The sequence below is a fragment of the Triticum urartu genome, chromosome 5A (genome assembly GCF_056163025.1).
Source record: "Triticum urartu cultivar PI428250 chromosome 5A, HENAU_Tu73, whole genome shotgun sequence".
Taxonomy (NCBI): domain Eukaryota; kingdom Viridiplantae; phylum Streptophyta; class Magnoliopsida; order Poales; family Poaceae; genus Triticum; species Triticum urartu.
The window spans coordinates 127,653,079-127,678,085 of record NC_141877.1 but is presented as its reverse complement, the minus strand read 5'-3'; the positions used below and the strand labels follow the sequence as shown (position 1 = coordinate 127,678,085).

The following is a 25,007-nucleotide window of genomic DNA, read 5'->3' as shown; positions in this document are numbered from 1 at the left end:
AGTACCACCTCGCATACATGTTTTAAATTCAAACTGAAAGCGTAAATTCACAAGAAAGAAAGCGTATTGTGACGGTAAACCCACGGAGTCAATCCGTGCTTTATTATAACTAGCACAAAAGCCCGTGCGTTGCAACGGGAGTAAAAGTAACCCGCCCACCTGTTTTAGTCACTAAAAATTGCGCGATCATGTGAGATCAGCATGTTGTAGTCAAGTCTAGTTCAAATTATTCAATCTGAAATTGCTTTGAAATTATCAAAAATATTGTTGACTTTCCATCACAACAATATGCAACAACGAATAAACAATATGCTTCGACAACAAACAATTACAACAGAAGTAGCTAGCAAAAAATGCTCATGCATTGCAACGGGAGAAACAATCCACCCACATGACCATGTATTTGTGAACGCATGGCGCAATACTGTATCAACTATGATGAAATCAAAAGATAAAATGAGCAAAGCTAGAGGATTAACATACATCTCCAGTGACAAGATTGATTATGCAAAGCGAAAAAGGACAACAATGTATCAACAGACTCAGCTTGATGCCACATCAATTCGCATGCTCGAAGTTTGATCCTCAAACTTACCAATCTTGAAAATATTTTGTTTTTGAATAAATATGAACCGAAGGAATCAAACATATAAAATAATTTTAAGCAATTAAGAATCTACAATTGAGACATAATCGTGGTGTTAATAGCAGAATGACCATTTTCTTAGACAAATTTTAGAATCAAAGATATTAGATGTGAAACTTCTGGCTTCTGAGATAATGGAACTGGGTCTTCTCATACTGCTCAAGTACATCCTTACTTTCTCATTTAGGACCTAAATGCTGAAAGTAAGCAAAAAAGGAAGTCAAATTTGTGGTCCCTGAAAACATTTACAATGTAAACCAAAAATATGGTCTTCCCACGACTACCTTATCAGAGAACTTGTATATATTTGAAGGTTTGTCTAGAAGGCAATTAATTAACTCTAACTGAAGGGTAGCGTTTTTATCAGAAAAGTGTTTTTTTTTCAATCAGCAACTGATAAAAAATGCATCATGTACTCCAAATGGTAGGTAAATGCTGCATTTTGGAGGAAACGACATTCCAAACATGTTAAGAAACATGAATATAAGCAAAACCCGGGAAATTATTAAAGATGATTTTACTCTTCTTGGAAGCAAGATAAGTTCGTTCGGATGTAGTCGACTTCATTTATTGTCCAACTTTATAGTGTTAATAACATGTCTACACTTTTAACTAAAATGTTAACTAAGTGGCAACTATTCTGTACCTTGCAGTTGTGTTTTCTGGAGCTCACTGATGACAAGGGAACAACACATGTGACAGAAGGAGGGGGCAGGGAGTTTAGTATGTACTCCTTCCGTTCCAAATTACTCGTCATAGAAATGGATGTATCTAGAACTAAAATACATCTAGATACATCCATACCTGCGACAAGTAATTCGGAACGGAGGGAGTACATGATAAGCATTCGAAAAACAGTCTTTGATGTAAATACGCAAGAGATTGGAATCTACAATGTTTAAAGATGGTAATTCCAAAAAGAGTAAGAATTCTCCTTGAGACCAGAAACATATGTGGAAAATAAGAACTACACAGATTTTCCATGGTCAACCATTGAGAAGTTTAACGCATGACAAAACTGCAGTGCATCTAGTCAGCTTGCTTCTTTGTAGTTCTATAACAGTACCTTGCTCTGAAGTGGATTTGAGTTTCACTCGCTCCCTCCCGAGGAGAGGCGCTCCTCACGCACAAGACCAGTGTCCTCGCACTGCTGCACCCGTGCTGCACCCTTCCTTCTTCCCCGTCCTTCTTCTCCTACCTCTCCTCCTCCCTGGATCCTCCTCTGTCTCTCTTTTCTACCAGAAAAATCGAAGCCCCGCCATGACCTTGGAGCTCTCCCTGCCAGCCACAGAGGCCCGCCTCCACCTTCGCGCCGCCGCGCCGGATCCCTCCTTCTCCCGTGCCTGCTGGATCCCGCCGTCGCCGTTCTGCATCGAGCAGACACACAATAATTCTTCCCAACAGAAAAGGAAATCATGTCTAGACGCGGCGATTCAAATAAGTTGTCTATGCTGAACATTCAAAACCATCATATATCATGTATGGACGCAAGCAGATACCAAACAAGCCATTTGATTTCATTTGTAAGCCTAAAAGTTTGGAACAGGCCAATGTGGCAAAGAAAGGGATCAAGAGCTGCTGCTTTCGATTGCTGCTGCCATGATTTCTCTTGTCGGTGTCGCCAGGGATTCCTTACCGGTGAGATATGCTCCAGCTTCTTCCTCTAGTAGTGTTGAAGCCACTGTGACCGGACCCTGAAACATGAAGGACAGATCAAAATCAAGCATTTCGTCCAACGACTAATCAAAGTGCAGAGTTTAGATTTCTCGATGAATTTGAGCAGAAAACGTGAGATCCAGACACATTTTTGCCAACCAGCCAGAAAAACAAAAAGCGATGAGTAGAGAGCATTTACCGGTCCCCTGTTTCCTCTTTCTCTTCTCCCGGGATCTCAGCTATTCCAGTGGAACATAGACCAGCCGCCGCCATGATCAGCACCCCACAGACATTTAGAATCAAGCGCCAGAGCATCTACCAAACAGAATAGAAACAAACGGAACCGTACCTCCGGCATACCGGTGAGGCGCATCAGGTCTGCCACGACCCGGCGCTGCTCGTCCGCCCTGGACTCCCACTCCCGCATCTCCCGCCGCGGTGCCTCGTCCGCCTCCGCCAGCACCCTCTCCGTGACCTGCCTCGCGGCCCGCAGCCGGCCCCGCCGCTCCCGCGGCTTCTCCAGCTCCTCCGCCAGCACACCTCCTTCTCCCTCACTGCCGCCGCTGTGCTCTCCGCCTCGGCACGGCTGGCATAGGACCTCGCTGACGGCGGAGACGCAGCCACCCGTGCCTACGCCTTCGATTTGGCAACGCCGATGGCGACTGACGGGGAGGCCGCCGCGTTGTCGTCCCTCGGCTGAGGTGGAATCCGCCGCGCACCCCCGGACCTGGCCTCCGACGCCATCGTACTGGAGGCGAGCGGGCAGAGGTGCGGCCGTGGCCGCGGGCGGGTTGAGGTCGGCGGCGGCGGCAAGTGGTGCGGCGGCGGCTAGGGGGATTTGGTTCGGCCTGGCCAGGTCGAGGCGAGGAGGCGGATGTGTACATGTATTTTTTGGTCCAGCGAACCGATTTTTCGTCGCACATTAAATTTAGTACCACCTTAAATATGTTTTAAATTTAAACCGAAAGCGTAAATTCACATAAAGAAAAACATATTATGACGGTGAACCCACGGAGTCAATCTGTGCTTTAAATTTAGTTAGAATTATATGAGAAAACACAAAGATAGTTCATGTGAAATTTAATGCTCACCAAAATCCGTAGACCAACACAATAACAATTTATATGCTAATTCCAGATGGATTTCAAATTTATTTATATAGAGCTATAATTCATCACCATATTCTAATTTAAAATAAAACTGGTTATCTTTGATCACATCTTGAAATATATTTCATGATGGTTGTAGAGGTGGTGTCGGCATGTGTTGGGTGCCTGGTGAGAACCACTTGTCATCGATCCATGTCGTTGTCACACAATATTAACAAAACAAAAAAAATAATAAAATGGAAATGCTGGGATTTTACACAAACAATTCTACAAAACAAAAATAGTAGGTAGCAAGCTCCAGAGGACCTAAAAACATGTGTTTCAATTATGAAAAGATGATACAGATGTCATCAACTTTTAAGGAGAAGATGTACCGGCTAATCTATATAAATAAAATTAATATTAATAAAAAAACATAAATAATGAGATCACGCGATTGATTGACATATTAATATTATTTATGGAAGAGGATAATGAATATACTTGGGGCTCGGTAGCATGAGATTTGCTTTTATTATTGGGCTTGTTGATATTTTTTGTTTTTCTGTTTTCATGTAGCTTACCACACGTACCATGTGGTTGGGCTTGTTGATATTGATAGGACCAATTGTTGTTTGTGCCGATAAAATCGGTGGTTATCGTTGCAACTATAGAAAAAAAATGTATATTTCTAGAGACCCATTGTTGTCGCTAATTCTTCTTTTCATCACAATTGTCGATGGTAGTCTCTCTTGCCCATCTATTCATGTGGAACATGATTAATCCCACAACTATGAGTTTGATCATCATACTGTATCACAAAGCTTGGCGAGTCTCTCTAGCCCATCAACTTATAATTTTGTGGACTTAATGCTCCTAGTATATTAATTGATATTTCAAACCGACAATAGTAAAAATCTTATAAAGAAATAAAATCATTAATATTTTAGCCATACAAATACAGCATTAATTTAAAAAGTATGTTGATATTTTTGCCGTGCTCATTTTCGTTCCTCCATAAATATCGTGTGTGCACCCTCAACCTTCCTTTTTAGCCTCACACAATCCTGATTCCGCCCATTTAAATCCTTCCTTTTACTTATTAGCCTTACATAATTTCTTCCTTCCGTTTTCCCGTGCCTTATATTAAGGATCCCATCCATTTAAATATTGTGCCGAGCCCACCCACCACAATCCTTCCATAATCCTTCCTTTGAATATTCTGTCGAGCCCACACAATACTTCCTTTGAATTAGTCGCATCTATTTAGCCACATTCCTTTCCTTAATTAGCCCATCCGCTTATTTAGCTCTTCTCTTTTCACATCTGTTTGTTAATTATTTAGCTATATTAACCGGTATGTGTGTCCTTAAAATCGCGAGGTGGGATTATTCATCAAGTAGGATGTTTGTCTCAGTTGGTTGTTGTAGCCCAAAGAAATAGAAGAGATCCAACGTTCGATTCTCCACAGTAATGTATTTTTTTTCTTTCTGTATGATCTAATATAAGGAGGCCCACTCGCGTGCATGCAGCCCATAAGGGAAGGCCCATGTTATTTGCGGCCAGTTAGCTGGGCTGGGATAGCTGCCTGTACGTAGTTATTATGAAATTTCAGGCCCATGTCACCGACGAACCAGAGAGTTTTATCGTGGACACCTGGGCGATGTACGAACGAACGCTAACACATGAAAATATTAGTACCACCTTGAATATGTTTTAAATACAAACTGAAAGCGTAAATTTACGAGAAGAAGGTATTGTGACGGTGAACCCACAGAGTCAATCCGTACTTTATTATTATTATTATTATTATTATTATTATTATTAGGGAGAGATATATAATATATATATAACTAGGACAAATGCCCGTGCGTTGCATCGGGCAAAGAAAAAGCGCACAACCTGCTTCATGTGTCATTAAGCATCATTTTTTATATCCAATAACAAAAGAGTGTGTGTTACATCGGGGGCTCTTGTGCTTCTCTGCAAAGAAAACACCAGACTCCTAGTCATCCACATGCGTCCTCCACATGCTCAGCAGGTCGGGCAGGCCTAGCCTGAAAATGGCAAGCTCCTCCATGTCTCGGAAAATCGTGAGCTCCTCCTGGTCCCTTGCAACGCCTCACCGGTGTATCATTTACATACCATGGGTCATCGGGTCGTGGCCAGCTCCCAGTCTATAGTAAAGCGGCTCCACTCTTCACATCATGTCAGGCAATGTCATTGTCGATTTGGGGGAAATCCATTAGAACCTCGGCCATCTCATTTCCTCTTTCAACCAGATCCCAAATAAACTAAAGCTTCTGAATTATAGTAATCAACGCACAACCCAAGATTAAATGAATAACGTTTCGCTCAGCATGTTTTTCAGCATATTTAGTGTGGTATTAAATATGCTCGTGTGTTGCTACGGTATGATTTATAGAAGTTCACTATCGGAAATCAGTTTGCCATGGCATGAAGTTGCGTAGATAACAATAGTCGTCAGATCAATGTAGTAGCACTGCCAGCACGCGATACAATGCTCAATTCATCGGACGCCACCTCCCATCTACATAATATAGTACATATTTCATTTTCTTTTACCCTTTTCGTAGGCACGTGATGGATGAGGGACATATTTTCTTATGTGTTCAAGCATAGTACAGTAGCAGGAACGTGCATTTCCTACTCGAATATCTAACTACTGAAATATGCACTAAATAGAGGACAATCATATGTTCAAGCATGAATTGTACAGTGGCAAAATAAATAAGGCGAGAGAGCACATATGTTTCTTCCACCGGGTCAGCAAGCCTTTTCGGTGATGCTCCAGTACAATGTCATCATAGGCAAGAGGGGAGAAAACACAAGTAAATTACCAAGCCACAACCACTATTTAATTCACTCCCACCCACTGGGTCATTTCTTCAAACACCTTCGGTGTGAACTTTGTCATCCTCTTGAGCAGCAGATCTGTACTATTAAAGGGGATCTGCCGTCGTCGTGATGGTTCGACCACCCCCTCTCCCTCTGCGATCGCACTTCGTAAACGCCGGTACGATCCGAAAAACGCGGGGGTCTTGCGATCGCTACTTCCCCGTAGGAATAATCCATCGTACAAACCAGGGAAACAACTGCCCACTAACGCACGTCGTGCTCTCGGTCACCCCTCGCTCCTATCTCTATCGCGTGAAAAGTCACCGCCGCTCCGCCCACGAACCTACGCACCATCGCTCCCAATCCACGCATGGCTAACGACGAGGGCAGGTGGCGGATGCCGGGAACGATGAGGAGCTGGCGATGCCGGCGCACTTCCGGTGCCCGATCTCGCTTGAGCTCATGAAGGACCCGGTCAAGGCACCTACGGGCATCAACAATGGCCGGGAGAGGTGGCTGGTACGGGGGCGCGACACGTGCCCCATCACCGCGGCCCCGTGTGGCTCGCCGACCTCGTCCCCAACAACGCCACGCGCCACATGATCCAGGACTGGTGCGTCGCCAACCGAGCCGAGCAGGTGCCCGTCGCCGAGGTGCTCGCCGCCTTCGTGCGCGGGAACGCAGCGGCCTGCGGGCAGGGGGCCGCCAGGGCCATTGGGAAGGAGAGCGACCGCAACCGCCGGTGCCTCGTGGCTGCCGGCGCCGCCCGCCAGCTCGCCTCAGCTTTCCAGAGCCTCACCGGAGAGCCCGTGGAGAGCACCAGCGCCGCAGCATTGAGCGCGCTGGGGACGATCTTGGCGGCCCTTACCATGTTCTTCCCGCTCGACGACGAGGCCCGGCGCTGCATTGCCTCCCAGGCGTCTCACAAGTCACAAGACCCTTGTCTCGGTGCTCTCGCACAGTGAGGTCGCTGCGCGGGCCAGCGCGCCGCCATTGTCCACCGCGAGCTCGCCTCATCCACCGACCGGCACGCCGTCAACGTTATCTCGAGGACGCCCGGCGTGTGCAGTGCGCTCGTCAGCCTCATCAGGAACGCCGTGTCCCTGCAGGCCACCAAGGCCGCGCTCATCACGGCCTACTACCCCATCTCCAGCAGCGACCGCCTGCTTCGCCGACGTCGTTGTGGAGCTCGTCGTGGACACTGACAAGGGGACAAGCGAGAAGGCACTGGCCGTGCTCGATGGCGTCCTGTGCGCCGACACCGGCCTCAGGTCCGCGTGTGCGTACGCGCTGGTCATGCCGGTGCTGGTCAAGAAGATGTTCCGCGTGTCCGACATGGCCAAGGAGTTTGCCCGTCTCCGTGCTCTGGCACCTCTTTTGTGCCGCGGACACCGGCGCTGGCGCGCGCTGCTACGAGGCACTGCGTGTGGGCTCCTACCGGAAGCTGCTCCAGGTGTGCTGAGGCGGCGTGACCGAGGATCGGGCCAGCGAGCTGCTCAATGGTTTCAGGGGCAGCGTAGAGTACATCGAGACGATGGACTTCAAGGGGCTCAAGAAGTCAAGAGGCCATTTTGATCGGTGTAGATGTTGAATCTTTAGCGTCTGCTTTCACCCTTGTTTAGATTATTTTGGGAGCTAGACTAGATATCTGGATAAAACATACTCCAGAATGGCTAGATTTTTTTTACACCATAATTGAATACTCGTATACAAAATGATCAACAAAAAAGAGAATTGAACTTTGTCTAATTGCTGTCATGTTTATCTTCACAATTTGAAAGTTATTTCGTGTTATTTACGATTTTGAAGTGATCCTCACATTACAGAAAGCACTGGGAGAAAGAATTGATAGTTGGCGTATATGGATGAATATCCATCATGTTTGACATACACTTTCGAGTTAGAACAATAACGTGTCTATACATTTTTTTAAAGTTCCGTAGCAACGCACGGGCATTCGACTAGTAGCAGTAAATGGGCAAGCAAGCAAGCAAGCGTGCGTGCAAGTGCAGCTTCCATTCCTGACGAATACATTACCTGCTCCCTCATTGCAGTTCCCCATCTTACCTTAGCTTGTGACCAATAATTGGTTGCCACTGCCAGATTTTGCTATCAACTGCCGTAGTCGAAAGCAGATCAAGAAATCCACAAAGAATTCGGTCTCTTATAAGGCAACAAACCCAGAGATTGTACACAGAATTATATCAAAGATAAACTGAAAAATTGTCACATAGGTGCTGCAGAAATAGTGGAAACTTACTGTGCCTTTCAATGTATAATGTTGCCGATTTTATTTTGTGTTTAGAGTAATTTCTTCACAGTTGCCTGACGTAGGATCCAAATATGAGCAATTAGTGGAAATACCTATCTTGACCCTCTTAGGCAAAGCAATTGTGATAATATGTCAAGTTTTAGTAGAAAACAAGAAAAAACACTGTTAACTAATAGCTTTCAGTAATTTATTACTCTGAAGTCTAGACTCTCGAGCACTGAAATCAGCAGGCATACAACACAAACAAACTATGGGCTTGCTGAAATGTAAGTGATGAAAAATACAAAATTTAGATGCTTCTCAAAAGTGATCAAACACGACCTGTTGCAACAATTTCGCAGCAGATTGAAATTAAATGATCATGTACATATTACATGTTACACATTAGCTCAACCAGACAATTACTCTAGGGGGCACTGTACATTTTCTGACAAAATTGAACCGGGAATAATTTTGTTGCAGGTTTTCAAGGTCCATAAAGCGTAAAGAGCTTCGAAGCGTAAAACAATGACCCCACAGTACACCATCAATTACACCAGATGCCCTAATAACTCGATGGTTACAGCTATCTAAGCCAATCTCAGCTTGAACTGGTTGCCTAGCTGCTAGCCGTTATGTTAATATAAATCATGGAAAATCATCTGACGGTTTTTTCCGAAAACAAAACATAAAATTAAGATCTCTGTGAACAAAATATAAAGTTATGATCTTGGTGAATATTATATGGTTCAACACCATTTATGTCTTATGATAATTATGCACATCAGTTAGACCTTTTAGTAATAAGACAAAAAATTACTATAATGACACATGATTTATTGGCGAGTAAATGCCATAAAAAATAACTTGCCATCCATTTCTAGATGTTAAACCCAGGAAACACAAGAGGTAATTCATTGACCGTCGGATAATGTCTGACCCACAATCACCAAATAACAATTAAAATGAGTTATTTCTATGTAAGTCTGCATATATATTTTACTGGCTTTTGCAGAGTTAATAGCTCCAATATATCTATAGGGAAGCTTACAAAAACAATAATCATATCATAGTAACTTTACAAAATTGGTTCAAAAGATTGTATGGTGAGAACAACTTATAGGATTTATTTTACATGGTTGATGACTTGAAGCACGCAACAAGAACTCCATACATTTTGTTCAAGTAGCAATTCAACAAACGTTTGGTGCGCGCTCCTTTTATCATGAAACCATAACTGGACATGTAGTAAAAGTCCCCTAGTAATCAAATTTCTAAACTGCACACCATGTAACTTTGATGAGTATGTAACATTAAAAAATTCCTATTGTGTGGAAGGGACATGGTTTATTTTACTACTTAAGTCAGCCAGCTATATTAGCATAACATGGCAAAAAAAAATCATAACAGAGAGATAGAAGGGATTGTGAAATTCCAAAACACAATGAGTCTCTTGCGAACATAAATTTAGCAAACAAATAAGTAATGAACTTCTGAAAGAAATAAGGAACGAGAAAGAGAACCATGTACTTTGGCGACATGCTGTACCCAATATCAACCATCTTCCTGGTGTGCAGCTTGATGTAGGGGCGGTGGAGAAATAGCAATTCATCAAACACCATGAGGGCATTGCCTCTAACCAAGAAATTAGAGCGGAAGAGTACGAATCCACCTGCAGAACATGTACTCGTCAAGCGTTATGCTGCCTGGCTGACACCACACCATCCTCTATGGAAGAGTCAGGGCTGTCGAGCTAATTTAGGAGTAACAATGGGGTTGAGGGGCAGAAGTTTAGTAGCATGGTGCGAGGTGGGAGCTAAGCTATAGAAGCAGGTAGAGGAGACTCACCTTGGGCTGGTGGTGCGGGTGTAGGAGCAGCATCCGCGGCCTTAGGGCACTCAATGGGGAGCCGTAGCAACGGGGGCCTCTGCGTCATCGCGTGCCCAGCCACGGCGCCGTCGTCCGCTCGCACCTGCAAGGATTTGACGACGCCGTGTTGTATCCCTCCGTCACCTGCGCCCGTTGGCCGTCACCCGGCTCCGGTGAGCTCCTGCCTAGGTCGCCGCACCCCACTTCCTTTGTCGCTTCATCTCTCCCTCACCTCCTTGTCTCGTCTCTACCCAGGAGCCGCGGAAGCCCTGGATCCGCCCGGTAAGCCTCGCCCCGGCCTTGCTCGCCGTCACCGGCGACCCCCCGCGCCGCCTGCCTCCGGATCCGCCTCCCCAACCCCTGACACGCACGGATCCAGCCTTTGCAAGCTCGAGTCGGCGCTGCCGTTCTGCATCGAGCCGCCACATCGAGGAGGACCCCTCCCTTGCGTTTTCAGTCAGCCCCCGATGCGTTTTCCTCCTGTGCTTCAACGGGTTGAATACAAATAAATGCAGGGCCCTTTTTGTAAAAACGAAACGTTTTTTCGGACTCACTAAATTAGGGACGGCGGGTTTAATTCATAAAAACCATAGGGACCTTTGTGTAAAAACGCCGTGATGATGAACCCGGAGACTCAATCCGTGCTTTATTATTACTAGTATATAAAAGTGCCCCGTGCGTTGCAACGGGAGAAACAAATTATCACCCTTAGCGTCCCATCCTTCTTACCACTTTTTTCTTTGTCCACATTGTCTCTCACAATGTCCACTACATGGGAACGTTCCACCTATACTTGAAACCAATAAAGAATTAGATCGTCTATATGTACAGACCAGCGAACGGTCATGTTTGAGATCCCGTCACATCTGCACAATCTAATGCTTGCGCCTTGTATTTGTGTATCCAGATTTTACATTATAGTAGTTCAGTACCAGTCCGTAAAGGACACAAACAAACACCAAATTCAACTTTAGTTTAAAATGATCAACACCTTTTTTTGTGGGTTAAAATGATCAACACCAAAGAACAGTGGAGGTTGCAAGTTTGATTGCTATCACGGTCTACTATTTTTGCCTCATCTCCTAAACAGGCTGGTGGGTCTGATTTGTTGGGCCAGGTTGCACAGACGGGTCGGGAGGGCATTGTTTTTTATTAGTTTTTTTATTGGTGGAACGTAACGCGGATGAACGGGGCAGAGGCCTGGTGGCTTAGGATAGACGATCGGTAGAATAGCCTAACTAAGTATGGAGAAACGACATGGACATACTAAATGGGAGGCCAAATAATATTATACCTTCATTTATAAAAAATGTAGCATATATGCCGGTGGGTTACACAGGTAAAAAATGACATAAATTTAGTGAGAATTGTATGCGCAGACATACTATTCAATGTGTTATAAAATTGGTGCAAATTTAGTAAGGGTCATAAGTGGAAGTAAAACATGTCATGCTGTCTGCTGCAACAGAAAAAAATGACGCGAATTTAGTAAGGATTGCATGTAGGAAAAAAATGCCACATCATTTTTATATTCATATAAGATATGAATGAGGCCAGTACGCCTGCCATTGATACTAAATTTCATGCCAACAAAGATTAGTATGGCGCCCACAAATCCTGCATGTCCTATCTATTTTGGTAGGATCCTCCCTCAATCCTCCTATTTCCTTCTTCTATTTGGTAGGTTCCTCCCTCAATCCTCATATTTCCTTCTTCTCTCTTTCCTTTCTCCTTCTTCTCTCTTTATCAAGCATGTCATGAATTTCATTTGCCAGCCACTTACTTTCCAAGTAATTACCCTCTATTTCCGTTCTCTCTCTTTCCTTGGGCCTTCCTTCTTTGTTTCTCAATGAGATATTCATGCCTTATTCTTTGCTTAATTTCCGAAGCAGCTCCGTGATGCCTGATAACCTAAGAACGTATATAAATTGGTAAAAATTAATGCAAAATAGCAAGGTGGGACTATTTCATAAGTAAACAAATATGAAAAAGCCTCCGGCCTGTTCCTTGTCTGCCCCGTGGGCCGCGGAAGCCGTCTCGGCCCAGCACTCCCGTGCCCATCAAGCGCCCAACTTCCTTGACCCCAGTACACCTTTGCTTTATGTTAAAGTGCTAGAGGCCGACATTGGGACACCCACAAGCCTGGATTGATTTGTCTGTTGCGTTAGCATTTGCACAGTTACCAGAGTTCGAATCCCATTGACGACGTTCCATTTTTATTTATTTTTACACATCTCCATTGTCCTCGCGTTCAACTGAAGCTGGGCCAACGACCCAGCCTGGAGGCCCAAGTCGGTAGGAACACATGGAACCTGATGGTTTTCATGTATGGGCACGTATATAGATTAGTACCACCTTGGTAAACCTCGTGTATATATTTTAAATTCAAACTAAAAGCGTAAAACCATGGAAAGAAGCGTATTGTGACGGTGAACCCACGGAGTCAATCCGTACTTTATTATTAGGGAAAGACTAGCACAAAGCCCGTGCGTTGCAACGGGGGAGAAGAAATCATATTGTCGTTAGCCCAATATATAAATATGGCTCATGATCCATTGATCCATGTCCCATATTTTAACACGGCGATGCACCTGTGTTACCGATTATCTTTCTCTTGGCCCTTGCCAAAAGTGGTTGTGTTGTCCACCCTATCACAATACGTTTGGACATGGTCAATCCCAAGCTCAGCCACCACATGTCCTGCGCTCACCCCGCTCCTCCATATTGACATCTCGGAATCAGTCATCTGAACTCTCAAGCACACAAGTCTTAGAAAGTTGTTAAAGGGATGCATTGCATCTACCACGTGCCAACATAGAGGAACAGCCAAAAGCTCTTCACATGATAAAAAATGACATGAACAAACCATGCATATTATTTTCCCTTTCTAAAGAAACTCAAGCAAAAAGAAAAATACCTGAAACCAACGGCCAGCAAATAAAATACTTAGATGGGTTCAATGGACAATCATCATATATAGAATCAAAGAAATTTGAACTATCATATAAAGTAAATGCACCCGTGCGTTGCAAGGGGGCATACATATCTATGGTACAAAATCATTTTTGTTTAACATATATCTTGAAGATGCATATTCTATGGTTCAATACCAATTTTGTGTACATCAGGCATCATTGTCGGTCTTTTTCTACTGTTGAGGTACTCCTTTTCCTCCATCCCACATCTCTGCCTCTCTGAGTCTTAAGTCATCTTACAATGACTCTCTCTTCTGTGTGATCTTCCGAGAAAAGAGGTTCATGTTGCCTAGGGCTATGGACCGAGGCACTATATATTCCTCGTCTTGAATGGATATTGAATGATGGATGTTGCCTCAGGTTGTAAGAAATGTTTTAATGTGAATTATTCTAGTTTCCTTTTCTTCGAGGATGGTTGGTAAATGTGTCTACCATGTAGTAACCATGAAAAATCAGCACGAGAGACATCTACAATATAGCTTTATGAGATAGCTTGAGCCACTACTTTCAACAGAAAATGTGAGAACCTCTTTGATGGGAACTCATAGAAATGCACATTTTCCATCCTACCTAGTGTTGATTTTACAAAGTTCACACATGGGAAAAAATTGAGTGCATAAAAAATATCAAATATATAACCAAAACATTCACGTAATCACGTGCACGAAATAACTATATAATAGAGAGGGGGTGGTCGGCTATCTCTTCAATTAATTAAGCGAAATTAGATGGCAGACAGATACATTCCCAAACTATGATTTTAGGCATGAAATTATATTATTGTTCATCATATAAAAGAAATCACATTGTCGTTAGCCCAATAAATATGGCTCATGATCCATTGATCCATGTCCCATATTTTAACTCGGCGATGCACCTGTGTTGCCGATTATCTTTCTCCTGGCCCTTGCTGAAAGCGGTTGTGTTGTCCACCCTATCACAATACGTCTAGACATGGTCAATCCCAAGCTCAACCACCACATGCCCCACGCTCACCCCGCTCCTCCATGTTGACATCTCGGAATCAGTCATCTGAACTCTCAAGCACACAAGTCTTAGAAAGTTGTTAAAGGGATGCATTGCATCTACCACGTGCCAACATAGAGGAACAGCCAAAAGCTCGTCACATGATAAAAAACGACATGAACAAACCATGCATATTATTTTCCCTTTCTAAAGAAACTCAAGCAAAAAGGGAAATACATGAAACCAACGGCCATCAAATAAAATACTTAGATGGTTTCAATGGAAAATCATCATATATAGAATCAAAGAAATTAGAACTATCATATAAAGTAAATGAGCCCGTGCGTTGCAAGGGGCATAAATATCTATGGTCCAAAATCAATTTTGTGTAACATATATCTTGAAGATGCATATTCTATGGTTCAATACCAATTTTTTGTACATCAAGCATCATTGTCGGCCTTTTTTTACTGTTGAGTTACTCTTTTCCTCCACCCCACATCTCTGACTCTCTGAGTGTTAAGTCATCTTACAATGACTCTCTCTTCCGTGATCTCAAAGAGGCAGAGATGTGGGGTGGAGGAAAAGAGTAACTCAACAGTAAAAAAAAGGCCGACAATGATTCTTGATGTACACAAAATTGGTATTGAACCATAGAATATGCATCTTCAAGATATATGTTACACAAAATTGATTTTGGACCGAGGCACTATATAGTCCTCGTCTTGAATGTTTATTGAATGATGGATATTGCCTCAGGTTGTAAGAAATGTTTTGATATGAATTATTGTAGTTTCCCTTTTTCGGAGGATGGTTGGTAAATGTGTCTACCATGTAGTAACCATGAAAAATCAGCACGAAGGGACATCTACAATATAGCTTTATGAGATAGCTTGAGCCACTACTTTCAACAGAAAATGTGAGAACCTCTTTGATGGGAACTCATTTACAACAATGCACTGACCCTTTAGAAATGCAAATATTTCCTCCTACCCAGTGTTGAGTATGCAAAGTTCACACACGGAAAAAACTGAGTGCATAAAAAATATCAAATATATAACATAAACATTCACGTAATCACGTGCACGGAATAACTATACAATAGAAAGGGGGTGGTCGGCTGTCTCTTCAATTAATTAAGCGAAATTAGATGGCAGAGAGATACATGCCCAAACTATGATTTTAGGCATGAAATTATATTATTGTTCATCAGATAAAAGAACACGTTACATGATAATGAAAAATCACAGTAAATTGATTCATATTCAGCAACAAACTTGTGTGTCTGTACAACATAGCTTAAGAAAAGTTGGAAGAGTTCAATGTGACTAAACATGCTAGACATGGATTCGCATGGTGACTGAAGGAGCAATCTCCACTGAACTGAATAGAACACCAACAAATGTCACCATGTACTGCCAGTACGGGTGCGATAGCAGAGACCTCAAAGTGTTTGTTTCTTTTCCTTGAAATCACCACTCCTGATAATTTGATTATTTATTTACTGTAAGCAAGTGAGTAGATTAGCAAAATAGAGGGAGAACAACTCTATAATTTTACTATGAAATAACCGGTAAAATTTTCCAGATCACAAAATTCAAATACAGGACACGGAGTGGATGAATACCCTAAACACTAACAAATTTATGGCTATTTTATAGTGAACAGTTAGCTCCTTGAAGTGCAGCTCCTGGTCAGTTCAGCAACTGACCATGGATTGAGCAAATTTATTATCCTTTTTAATTAATCTACTTCAGCTTACCGTTTGTAATGAATATAGTTCATCGGAATATAACACAACATGGAAACTAAACCGAGCGAGAGTTTGTCTCTAAAGCAGACCTGATGCCTTGAGAGCTATGGAATGGTACTACATAAATGTAGAGACGTAAATGTTAGGCATAAACTGGTTGGTCATTCATCAAGCAATAATTGATAAAATCAGGCAATTTTCAAGTTCAAAGCATACATACAGAGCCGCACAAGTAAAAGCCCCGTCGTCGGAATAATCTACCAACTTCCAATTTCACCTGGATCGGATTGGCTTCAGTGTAGATCGCATTGTACTGAATAATCCCCACGAAAACAAATGAACCGTGGACCCTCGCCGACTCTTTGGCCGTCAATGCCGGCAGCTTGGAACAACAGATACACTTGTTCTAAGTGTAGATCATACACCAGATACACCTCTTTCTTCATATTGATTTTCTAAATAGAGGTAAGAGCTTGACCTAAAAATTAGAATGTATCTCAATCCTTCGTATGCATATCATCAAACAGGTTGTGGGCGGATACTCATGAACATGGTTCACGGTTTACCAAATACGGATTGTTAGTGAAAACTGGAAACACTAGAGAAAGAAACAAGAGAGTAGTTTGGCCATTGAAAATCCATGTACTTAGATGAGAGCGGAGGGGGTGCATTGCTAGCAGCTAGCTCAGAGTTTTCGCTGCTTCTTGCTGCCTCCTACTGGATGCTAGTCACCGCTCATGTGGTCCTTCTAAACACCTGCTAATCAGTAAGATAAGATAACAAATTTAGCGCAGAGAGCATCAGGACAACAAGAGAAGATGCGTGTCCGCAGGCCGCACACACCAGGCTGTACCACCGCCCCACACCGATCAAGCTTAGTCGGGAGGAGCAGGACGTCCCCTTCCAGCCGGTGGCCAATCAATATGGGTCGCAACCAGGGCATCGAGGATGAACTCCGTCGGCACGAGCATGAAGTCTGTGCCCTGTAGTGCCGGTATCCATCCATCCGGCGGCCAAGCAGGCATGGGTCGCAGCCGAGGCGGCGTGGTCACTGAAGCCATTAAGAACGCCGCTATGGATGAGCGCAGGCGGGTGCGGGCGACGGTGGACGGGAACGTGGCTGTGGGAGCGCCGGCACGGGCGGCGGGCGGTGGTGCTGCGGATCCAGCCGTGGCACCATGTGCGCAAGGAGAACAGCGGGCACCCAGGCCGCGCCATGGCGACCACTGCCTGCCCACTCCTGTACCGGCGAGGCGAGCGCGCAACCCGCCGGAGCGAGGCTCGCAGTGCGGCACTCCCCTCCCCCGCCAGGCACCACGTCCACGCCGCCAGTCCACCACCTGCCCCGATGGTGACGACCACCGAGGTTAGAGACCCGAGGATAGCTCGATCCGATGTTGCGCGGTTGCTAGAGGAAGGTTGTCGGGCGGGCGGCGCAGATTCGTGCCAGCCGGTAGCGCCATGTAGGGTTGCGGTCGGGATGCAGCGATGATGAGGGGGGAGCCGGTGGCGGCGAAGAAAAGCGCTCGCGGGGGGACGTGCGTGCGATGAGGCCGAGCGGGCCGACTATGTGTTGCTAGAGATCCATGCTGCGATAGGAAGAAAAAATACGAAATGTTATTTCCACGATAGCCTCTTTATTATTAGTGAAAAGATTATTAGTACCACCTCGTTTATATTATAATTTTGTCTATACAAATCGTAAAAGCGTATTATGACATGAGAAGAAAGCGTATTGTGACGATGAACCCACGGAGTTAATCCGCGCTTTATTATTAGGGATAGACTAGCAAATGTGCCCGTGCGTTACAACGGGAGAAACAAATACTTATATGTTGTCACTTCTCTTTGCCCCAACCCACTACTTCATCATATGACACATGTACATTACCTTGGCATTATGATCTCCATCTGTATATGCAGTGCAGCTATATATAGTTACCATCATCATCCACATATGCCAAATTTAAATGATCTGAAGAATTTGAAACTAAATCAATGAAGATTAACCAGCCTTGCTACGGCAACAATCTCAACTGAATAACATTTTACAATCCTATCTAGACGGAATACCGGTTCACATTTTCTTTTCACAAATTTTGATCGGATGATTTGTCGATTAACAGATTCAGCCGGAAACATACATGGTTAACATGTAAAATGCAGCTAGGCGATTTCAATAGAATAATAAAGAAAAAAATCATGTCATCTCCAGCTGCATACCAAACTTCACTATCGACAACTAATGCCACGGTATATGGGTCATGGCCTGACAATATACTCCAGCTGCAAGGTCTTGTCCTTCCTCCGCTAGATATCATCCTTTAAATTTAAAGAATTTAAATACTACAGCAGTAACTAACACATCAGCTCTCGGGTATGAATTGTTAAAAATAGGGGTTGCCTTACTCTGCAATATACATGCATAACAACCAAAATGATACATGAGAACATTTGATTTTGTATAACATTGCTCGTAGTCATCCATATAAACCTACTACAAAAATAGTTTTCAATACACATACCTGAATATATGACATGCCTCCTCCATTGCAATGTAAACACACAAACATGAAATTATCAATAAAGCAAGCTCCTCGCATTCAACCTGACAGCAATAAATGAAAGCAAATCATTCATGAATTTGCATAGAAATCTAGAGGATATTTGAGTAGTATCGAAAGTGTAAGTGAACTTGTATATGTGCGACCAGTGGCAATTAAACTACAGTACAACATTTTTCTCCTCCCTAGTTATCCACAAAAGGTTTGATCTCTGTCAACCGTGACTATCATGGGTCCAGTGAACCTGTGTACATCTATAACACCATATATTGGCTCGGGTGAATACTTAGTGGTCTCTGCAGTAAAGAAAGCACAAGAAAATATATAATAATTTTCCATTACCAGAGAAATAACTAAATTGTTCAGAAGCTTCAGGCAATAATGAATAGCAAGTACTTAGATAATACTCTGTAAGCTTTAGGCAATGAATTAGTGCTGAAATTGAAAATATATAAGAGAGAAGTAACTCAAAATTGTTCAGAAGCTTCAGGTAATCCATAACTGAAGCGAGCAGCATCTGCGTGTGGAGCGCCCAGTTTGGCGATGACGACAACAGGGGCATAAGTATTCTTGTGATTCGATACGATCATGTAAAACATATACCTTGAGAATCCTTATGTAGGTCTTAAAGTATTGTCCCTTTCTTTTAATTTTAATCGCCAGGTAATTAATCAGGAGGGGAAAAACCAACCAAAATATATACTGGATTGAAAAGTTGAACCGCTGGTGAAATCCACACCAAGATATGTAGTAACAACCTGTCAGTACTAGGGCAATATTCGTTGGAGAAGATACAAACTGAGTTGCAAGCATAGCATATTTCTGCTTATCCTTGGATTTTTTGGTTCAGAATTGAGGTCATGGCTTTCCTTACACCAAGGCAGGGTTAAACTCTAGATATCTTCAGCCAACCAACCAGAGAGCGAAAGCTCAACTCTTCTTTGTTTACCTGGGCCCAAGATATGCTTACCAAAATGCCGCTCGATGAAAGGCTAGGTAGATGCAAATGAGGTTATAGTACATTATCAACAATTAACTGCTACACTTTATTTAAGATCTGGGAACCTGCTATTCTGATATGTTCACTGGGAGAATCAACATTACAGTATACGCTAATAACTTCAGACCATGTTCCTTCAATTTGCTAGGCTGGTTGACATGATCTGCGAAACAGTCCCACAGACACATACCAGCAATGCAAAGTTCGCAGCCGGGGCTGCTGGTGGCCCTCGAAGTAGCAAAAGAATCACCAACCGATGGTAACAATATGTAAGTTCCGACTGGTATATTCTGGTCAGCACGCTTGGCAGCGGCATCTCGAACTGTAGTGGGTGGACACCTTGACTGATGGATGGACTCGGGATGCGCTCGTGATGCCCGCACCAGAGCCCAACAGCCATGACGCGCTCCATCCCCTGCCCGTCGACTCCCGTCCAATAGCCTCAAGGCTGGCTCCTTTGCCGAACGACTCCAAGACCCACTACAGCATGTCAATGATTTCCTCCCATCAAATTCTTCTTGCTCCATCGAACCCAGCCAAGCCTCAGGGCACCATGTCCCCGTCCATGGAAGAGAGGAGAAGTAGCAGCTGATTTTGAGGAGGAGTTGTCTCGATCCCGACTGGAAGTCGTTCTCCTTGTCTCCTTCAGCACAGGGGTCATCGGCAGGACAATGACATGAGTGTGTGCGCATATGAAGCGTGTCGTTGGAGAACCAGCCGGCGATTCCGGTGGAGGAGTCATCGATGCCTGCGAGTCTTTCGCCCTTCGCCACTTTCCTCTCGATCTTGATCTGATTTTTCTCGACTTCATGCTTGGTACCCGTGAGTTCGTGACCTCTCTATCCCGATCTGATTTTTCTGTCGATTTGGCCAACAACCTCGATGCCGATCAAGTGGCAACGTGAGGACCAACGGCGGCGTAACGAAGGGGATCAGTGAGGTGAGGAGCAACGACATTGACGACTTTGTGCTTGGTCCCCGTGACCTCTCCCTCTCGATCTAATAACGAATCGAATAGTTTCTTTTCCTCGATCTGGTACGCGTTGAAGAGAAGGAATTGTGCCCTTGAAGAAGGAGATCGGGTGAGATCAAAGAAGAGGAAGGAGTCCAGGTTTGCTGCAGAGCTGCTGTCGAGGAAGAAAGAGATCGATGCAAGAAGACGAAAAAGACCGGGTGTAATGCGGCCACACATTGCGCTTTTTTTAAGGAAGGAAAGCCCAGCCCAATTATGTATTTGTGTACACAATCGACGGGCCAATCTTTAGAACGCAAAATAAATAAAACAACTACGATTGAATTACCTTTAGTACCACCTCGAATATGTTTTAAATTTAAACTGAAAGCGTAAATTCACGGGAAGAAGCGTATTGTGACGGTGAACCCACGGAGTTAATCCGTGCTTTATTATTAAAAATTAAGAATAGATTAGGGATAGATTATATATATTAGGGAAAGATTTCTGTTCGCTACCTTTGCATAGCGGGCTGGCCCAGCGCCAGGAACATCTCTATTCAGGCGCTTAAGGCGCCGAACAGGGATAGCCCTTTTTCTTTTCGATTCGTGGGTAATCTACTACCCTACTGTTTTCCCGTCAAAAAATAAAATAAAATAATACTATCGTACTATTTTTTTTGCGGGAACATTATCCTATGTATGTTCTTTTTTTCCTGGGAATCCTACAATTATGTTCCATGTTCACTCGAAAGAAAAAGGAAACGTTTCATGCAGACTGCTACTTTCTCATCCAGCATCAACAGACAACGTAAAGTAGCCAACGTACCTAAAAAATTATCATTTAGGTCATTTATGCAAAATAAAGGGTCTTCGACAAATGCTCTACGGTGCCAAAATAAATAAATAGATCACATCCAAAAATTTACTATAAATGTTGTATGTTCACAACACCTTTAGTGGTTACCGCAAAAACAAAAACGTTGTCCACATGAGTCCAACTGCTCCACTGAAACTTCTCCGCAGTCGCGGTCGTCGGCACCACACACCGTTTCCGGTCGATTTTTCACCGCCGCGACTCCCCCGGCCGCCCCCAGCCCAAGTGCCACCTCAATGCTCATCCCCGCTGCTCGCGGCTTCGCCATGACCCTCACGACCTTCGATTCTCCATGCGAGCTCTTGACACTCGGTTGGCACGACACGTAGGATTTGGCCACATCCCTGGCTCCCCTCCATCCCTGGAAGACCCATACGCCATTCCTTGCTGTCCGGCGATCGTCTCAGTCCCGGCAACCTCTGCCAACTAAAATCGAGCTCGGCGCCCAACAACTGTCAGATTGGCATCCCTGTCTCTCCACCGTCGAATCCCATGTTTCAATTGCTTTCCAAATTTTAAGGCACCAGTTTTAGGGCATCCGGAAAAGTAAACACTTACTTGTGCCCAAAAACCTTCAGTCTCCTTACCTAAATTAGTTTTGGGGTATCAATTTTTTTTGTCATCCATTGGAGATGCTCTAGCAAGCTAGGTTTTCCAAACGGTGGATCACTGGGACGAGCATCTCCCATGCATCAATGGTTAAAATCAAGGAGAAGCCAGTCAAGTCAAAATCTGTCACCTCCCCATCCTCGAACATCACCTGTATTTTCTCTCTCACCGATGCAGTACCAGCGGTCTTGATAATCTCAGTCCAGTTGCTTTTTTAGCTTTTGCGGCCAGTGGTTTTGATCGTGACGGTGAACCTCCAAGTGTATTATGCGATGCAAGTTGCTTGGATATCAAGCACAATTGCTCGGGATTCCAACCTACAACTCCCGATGGCATCAATTTGAAAACTCCATTAAGCAGCAGATGTTATTGGCATCAACACAAGTACGTTTCCCTCAACAACAGAAAAAAACACACAAGTACGTACAGTCATAGAACCTGAGATTGAAAAATGAAGCAAACTCAGATGCTTATAGTTTTATTTATGTTACCGTGATTATCTTCTTAATAGACATTGCTCCTGTATAACAAAGTACGTACATGCAGCTCGGCACCACGCCATGGCTCAAATCGCCACTAGGGATGGAGCAAGCAAAGCAGGGCAGGCACATCGACGGAGCAAGCACAACTGCACAAACCAGAATGATTTTGGCGGTGTTTGGTAAATAAAAGTACAAAGGGAACTCCATATATGAGATGCCATGCCTCATTTTGTCAAACAAATTTGTGCGTATCAAGTGCCATGCATATATTAGTTATCGGAAGAGAAGGCTGTGGCGAAGTCTGCTCACATTCGCTTTCAAAGAAAAAAAAATCTTCTGGCATTAAATTGTGACCACTAGTAATTGGCCGCAATCTATAGTCGAAGAGTCCACTTCGTTAAACAAAGTGGTCGTGCCGGAGTGGTTACCGGGCATGACTAGAAATCATGTGGGCTTTGCGCCCGCGCAGGTTTGAATCCTGCCGACTACGTTGTACCTTTTGTTTTTATTGTAAAGTTTTGGATCTTGCTGCAACGAATTTCATTAGCAACACTATCTTATTATCACTAGTTTGTTGGTTTCACTAGCAACATTACCAAGTTTCTATTTTGTAATCTTGAATCTTACTTTTGTTGTTAAAATTTTGAATCTTCATACAACGAATTTCACTAGCACACTATCTTATTATCTCTAGTCTGTTGGCTTCACGTTATACCTTTTGTTTTACTGTAAAATTTTGGATCTTGCTCCAACGAATTTCATTAGCAACACTATCTTATTATCACTAGTTTGTTGGTTTCACTAGCAACATTACCAAGTTTCTATTTGTTGTATTCACACACAAAAAAATTTCTACTTGTTGTAATTTTGAATCTTACTTTTGTTGTTAAAATTTCGAATCTTCCTCCAACGAATTTCACGAGCACACTATCTTATTATCTCTACTCTGTTGGCTTCACTATCAAATAAATCATCAATAACAAGAGATCCCTTACAAGTAAACAACAAAAAATTAACTCATGTACAAGTAAACAACAAAAATCAACTCATGTAGTTGCACATACACAATCTCAATCCCATTATACTTTTTCTTGCATTTTTCTATGGATTCCGTCCTTATGACATATCTCAATCTCAACATAATTAAAAAAATTCCATGTCAAACCACCAGAACAAAATTGTCCCATTGCACCCTGGGTATTTAGCACGAATGAGCCGAGCCGAGCTGGCTTGCCAAAACATGGCTAGGACCAAACTCGGCTCTCGTCGTAATTGCATGATCATACATTATGTCACTCACACACCGCATCAAAATTTTGAATAATAATCCTAAATATTCTATTGGATCTTGTAAATTTTATGTGTCTGCCTAATTTTATCTTCAAAATCTCCCGCCACATTAATTCCATGCAATGTGACATGGAACACAATATTAACGTGTAAACCTGGTTAACATTTTTTTTGCGGGGATCAGTTAGCTAACCCTTCTAGTCTAGTATAAATTACATCCAAGCAGAAGAAGAGCCTACGAAGAAATTATACGGCTCACCTGCATAAGAACACAGTATCTCCCGTGCATGGACGCGGAAATGGAGACAGACTGGTCGAAGCTGGCCCATGACGCGCTCTGTCTGGTCTTCGTCAAGCTCGGCGCCGTGGAGGTCCTCACGGGTGCCGGCCTGGTGTGCCACTCGTGGCTCCAGGCGGCCAAGCTGCCTGATCCCCTCTGGCAATCTCTAGACATGGAACGCCTCCACAACAAGTTGCCCCTGAAGAACAAACCAGCCCTGCGCGCGATGGTGAAGGAGGCTGTGGACCGCGCCAGCGGGCGGCTCGAGGCATTCACGGCTGAATGGTTCGTCAATGACGAGCTGCTCGGCTACATCGCGTCGAGGTGCTCCACTCTTATCCTCTTGACATGTGTTAACCAAATGTTCTCTAATCAGATCCATCCCACTAGGTTTCTTCCTGCTTACAGAGCGAGTTTTATTAGGTTGGTCTAAGCTTGGATGCATGTAGGTCGCCCTCTCTGAGGAGGCTCAAGCTGGTCGACTGCAGCATCACCAATGGTGTATTGATGGATCTCCTCGACTGCTGCCCCTATCTGGAAGTTCTTTACGTCAGCGACTGCTGCAATATCATCATAGATGGCGCCCTGCTAGCCAAGTGTGGCCGGATCAGCGCATTGACGCTCATCCCCTTTTATTATGAGTGTTGTCGATTAGCATGGTGACATTGTATTTGTTCGGTTAGATCCGTCACCGTACGCTATCTGTTTACTTGTTAAAGATGTCAATGTTAGCAAGTTAACTAGAGGTGGCTGATACTTGTCAAAAAAAAAGAAAAAAACTAGACGTGGCTGAATATTCTCTTCAGAGTTGCCTTAGAGGGGGAGAAGAACATGAAATATTTTCACATTAGAGATTGCATGTCTCTCACACTCGGACCAACACTGTAATTA

At 43.8% G+C, this 25,007-nt stretch overlaps 2 protein-coding genes, 1 non-coding gene and 1 pseudogene across 3 annotated transcripts; 3 read left to right on the top strand and 1 right to left on the bottom strand.

The window, feature by feature from the left end:
- Window positions 1-959: 959 nt before the first annotated feature.
- On the bottom strand, window positions 960-3,215 carry LOC147970553 (uncharacterized; the record flags this gene model as incomplete). Its single annotated transcript, XM_087523485.1, has 4 exons — window positions 960-2,013; window positions 2,283-2,340; window positions 2,502-2,541; window positions 2,652-3,215. Coding segments are annotated over 4 exons (939 nt in total), but the record flags the coding sequence as incomplete, so codon positions are not given.
- A 2,981-nt stretch (window positions 3,216-6,196) lies between these two features.
- Window positions 6,197-10,168, top strand: LOC125506838 (U-box domain-containing protein 21-like; annotated as a pseudogene).
- A 12,784-nt stretch (window positions 10,169-22,952) lies between these two features.
- On the top strand, window positions 22,953-23,036 carry TRNAS-AGA (transfer RNA serine (anticodon AGA)). Its single transcript has one exon. It is a non-coding gene; the product is annotated as a tRNA-Ser (tRNA).
- Window positions 23,037-24,135: 1,099 nt separating this feature from the next.
- LOC147970552 (F-box protein SKIP19-like) lies at window positions 24,136-24,779 on the top strand. The gene is made up of 2 exons (XM_087522668.1): window positions 24,136-24,440; window positions 24,566-24,779. The coding sequence occupies exons 1-2, from the start codon at window positions 24,136-24,138 to the stop codon at window positions 24,777-24,779; spliced, it is 519 nt and encodes a 172-aa protein (XP_087378794.1).
- The last annotated feature ends 228 nt before the right edge of the window (window positions 24,780-25,007 follow it).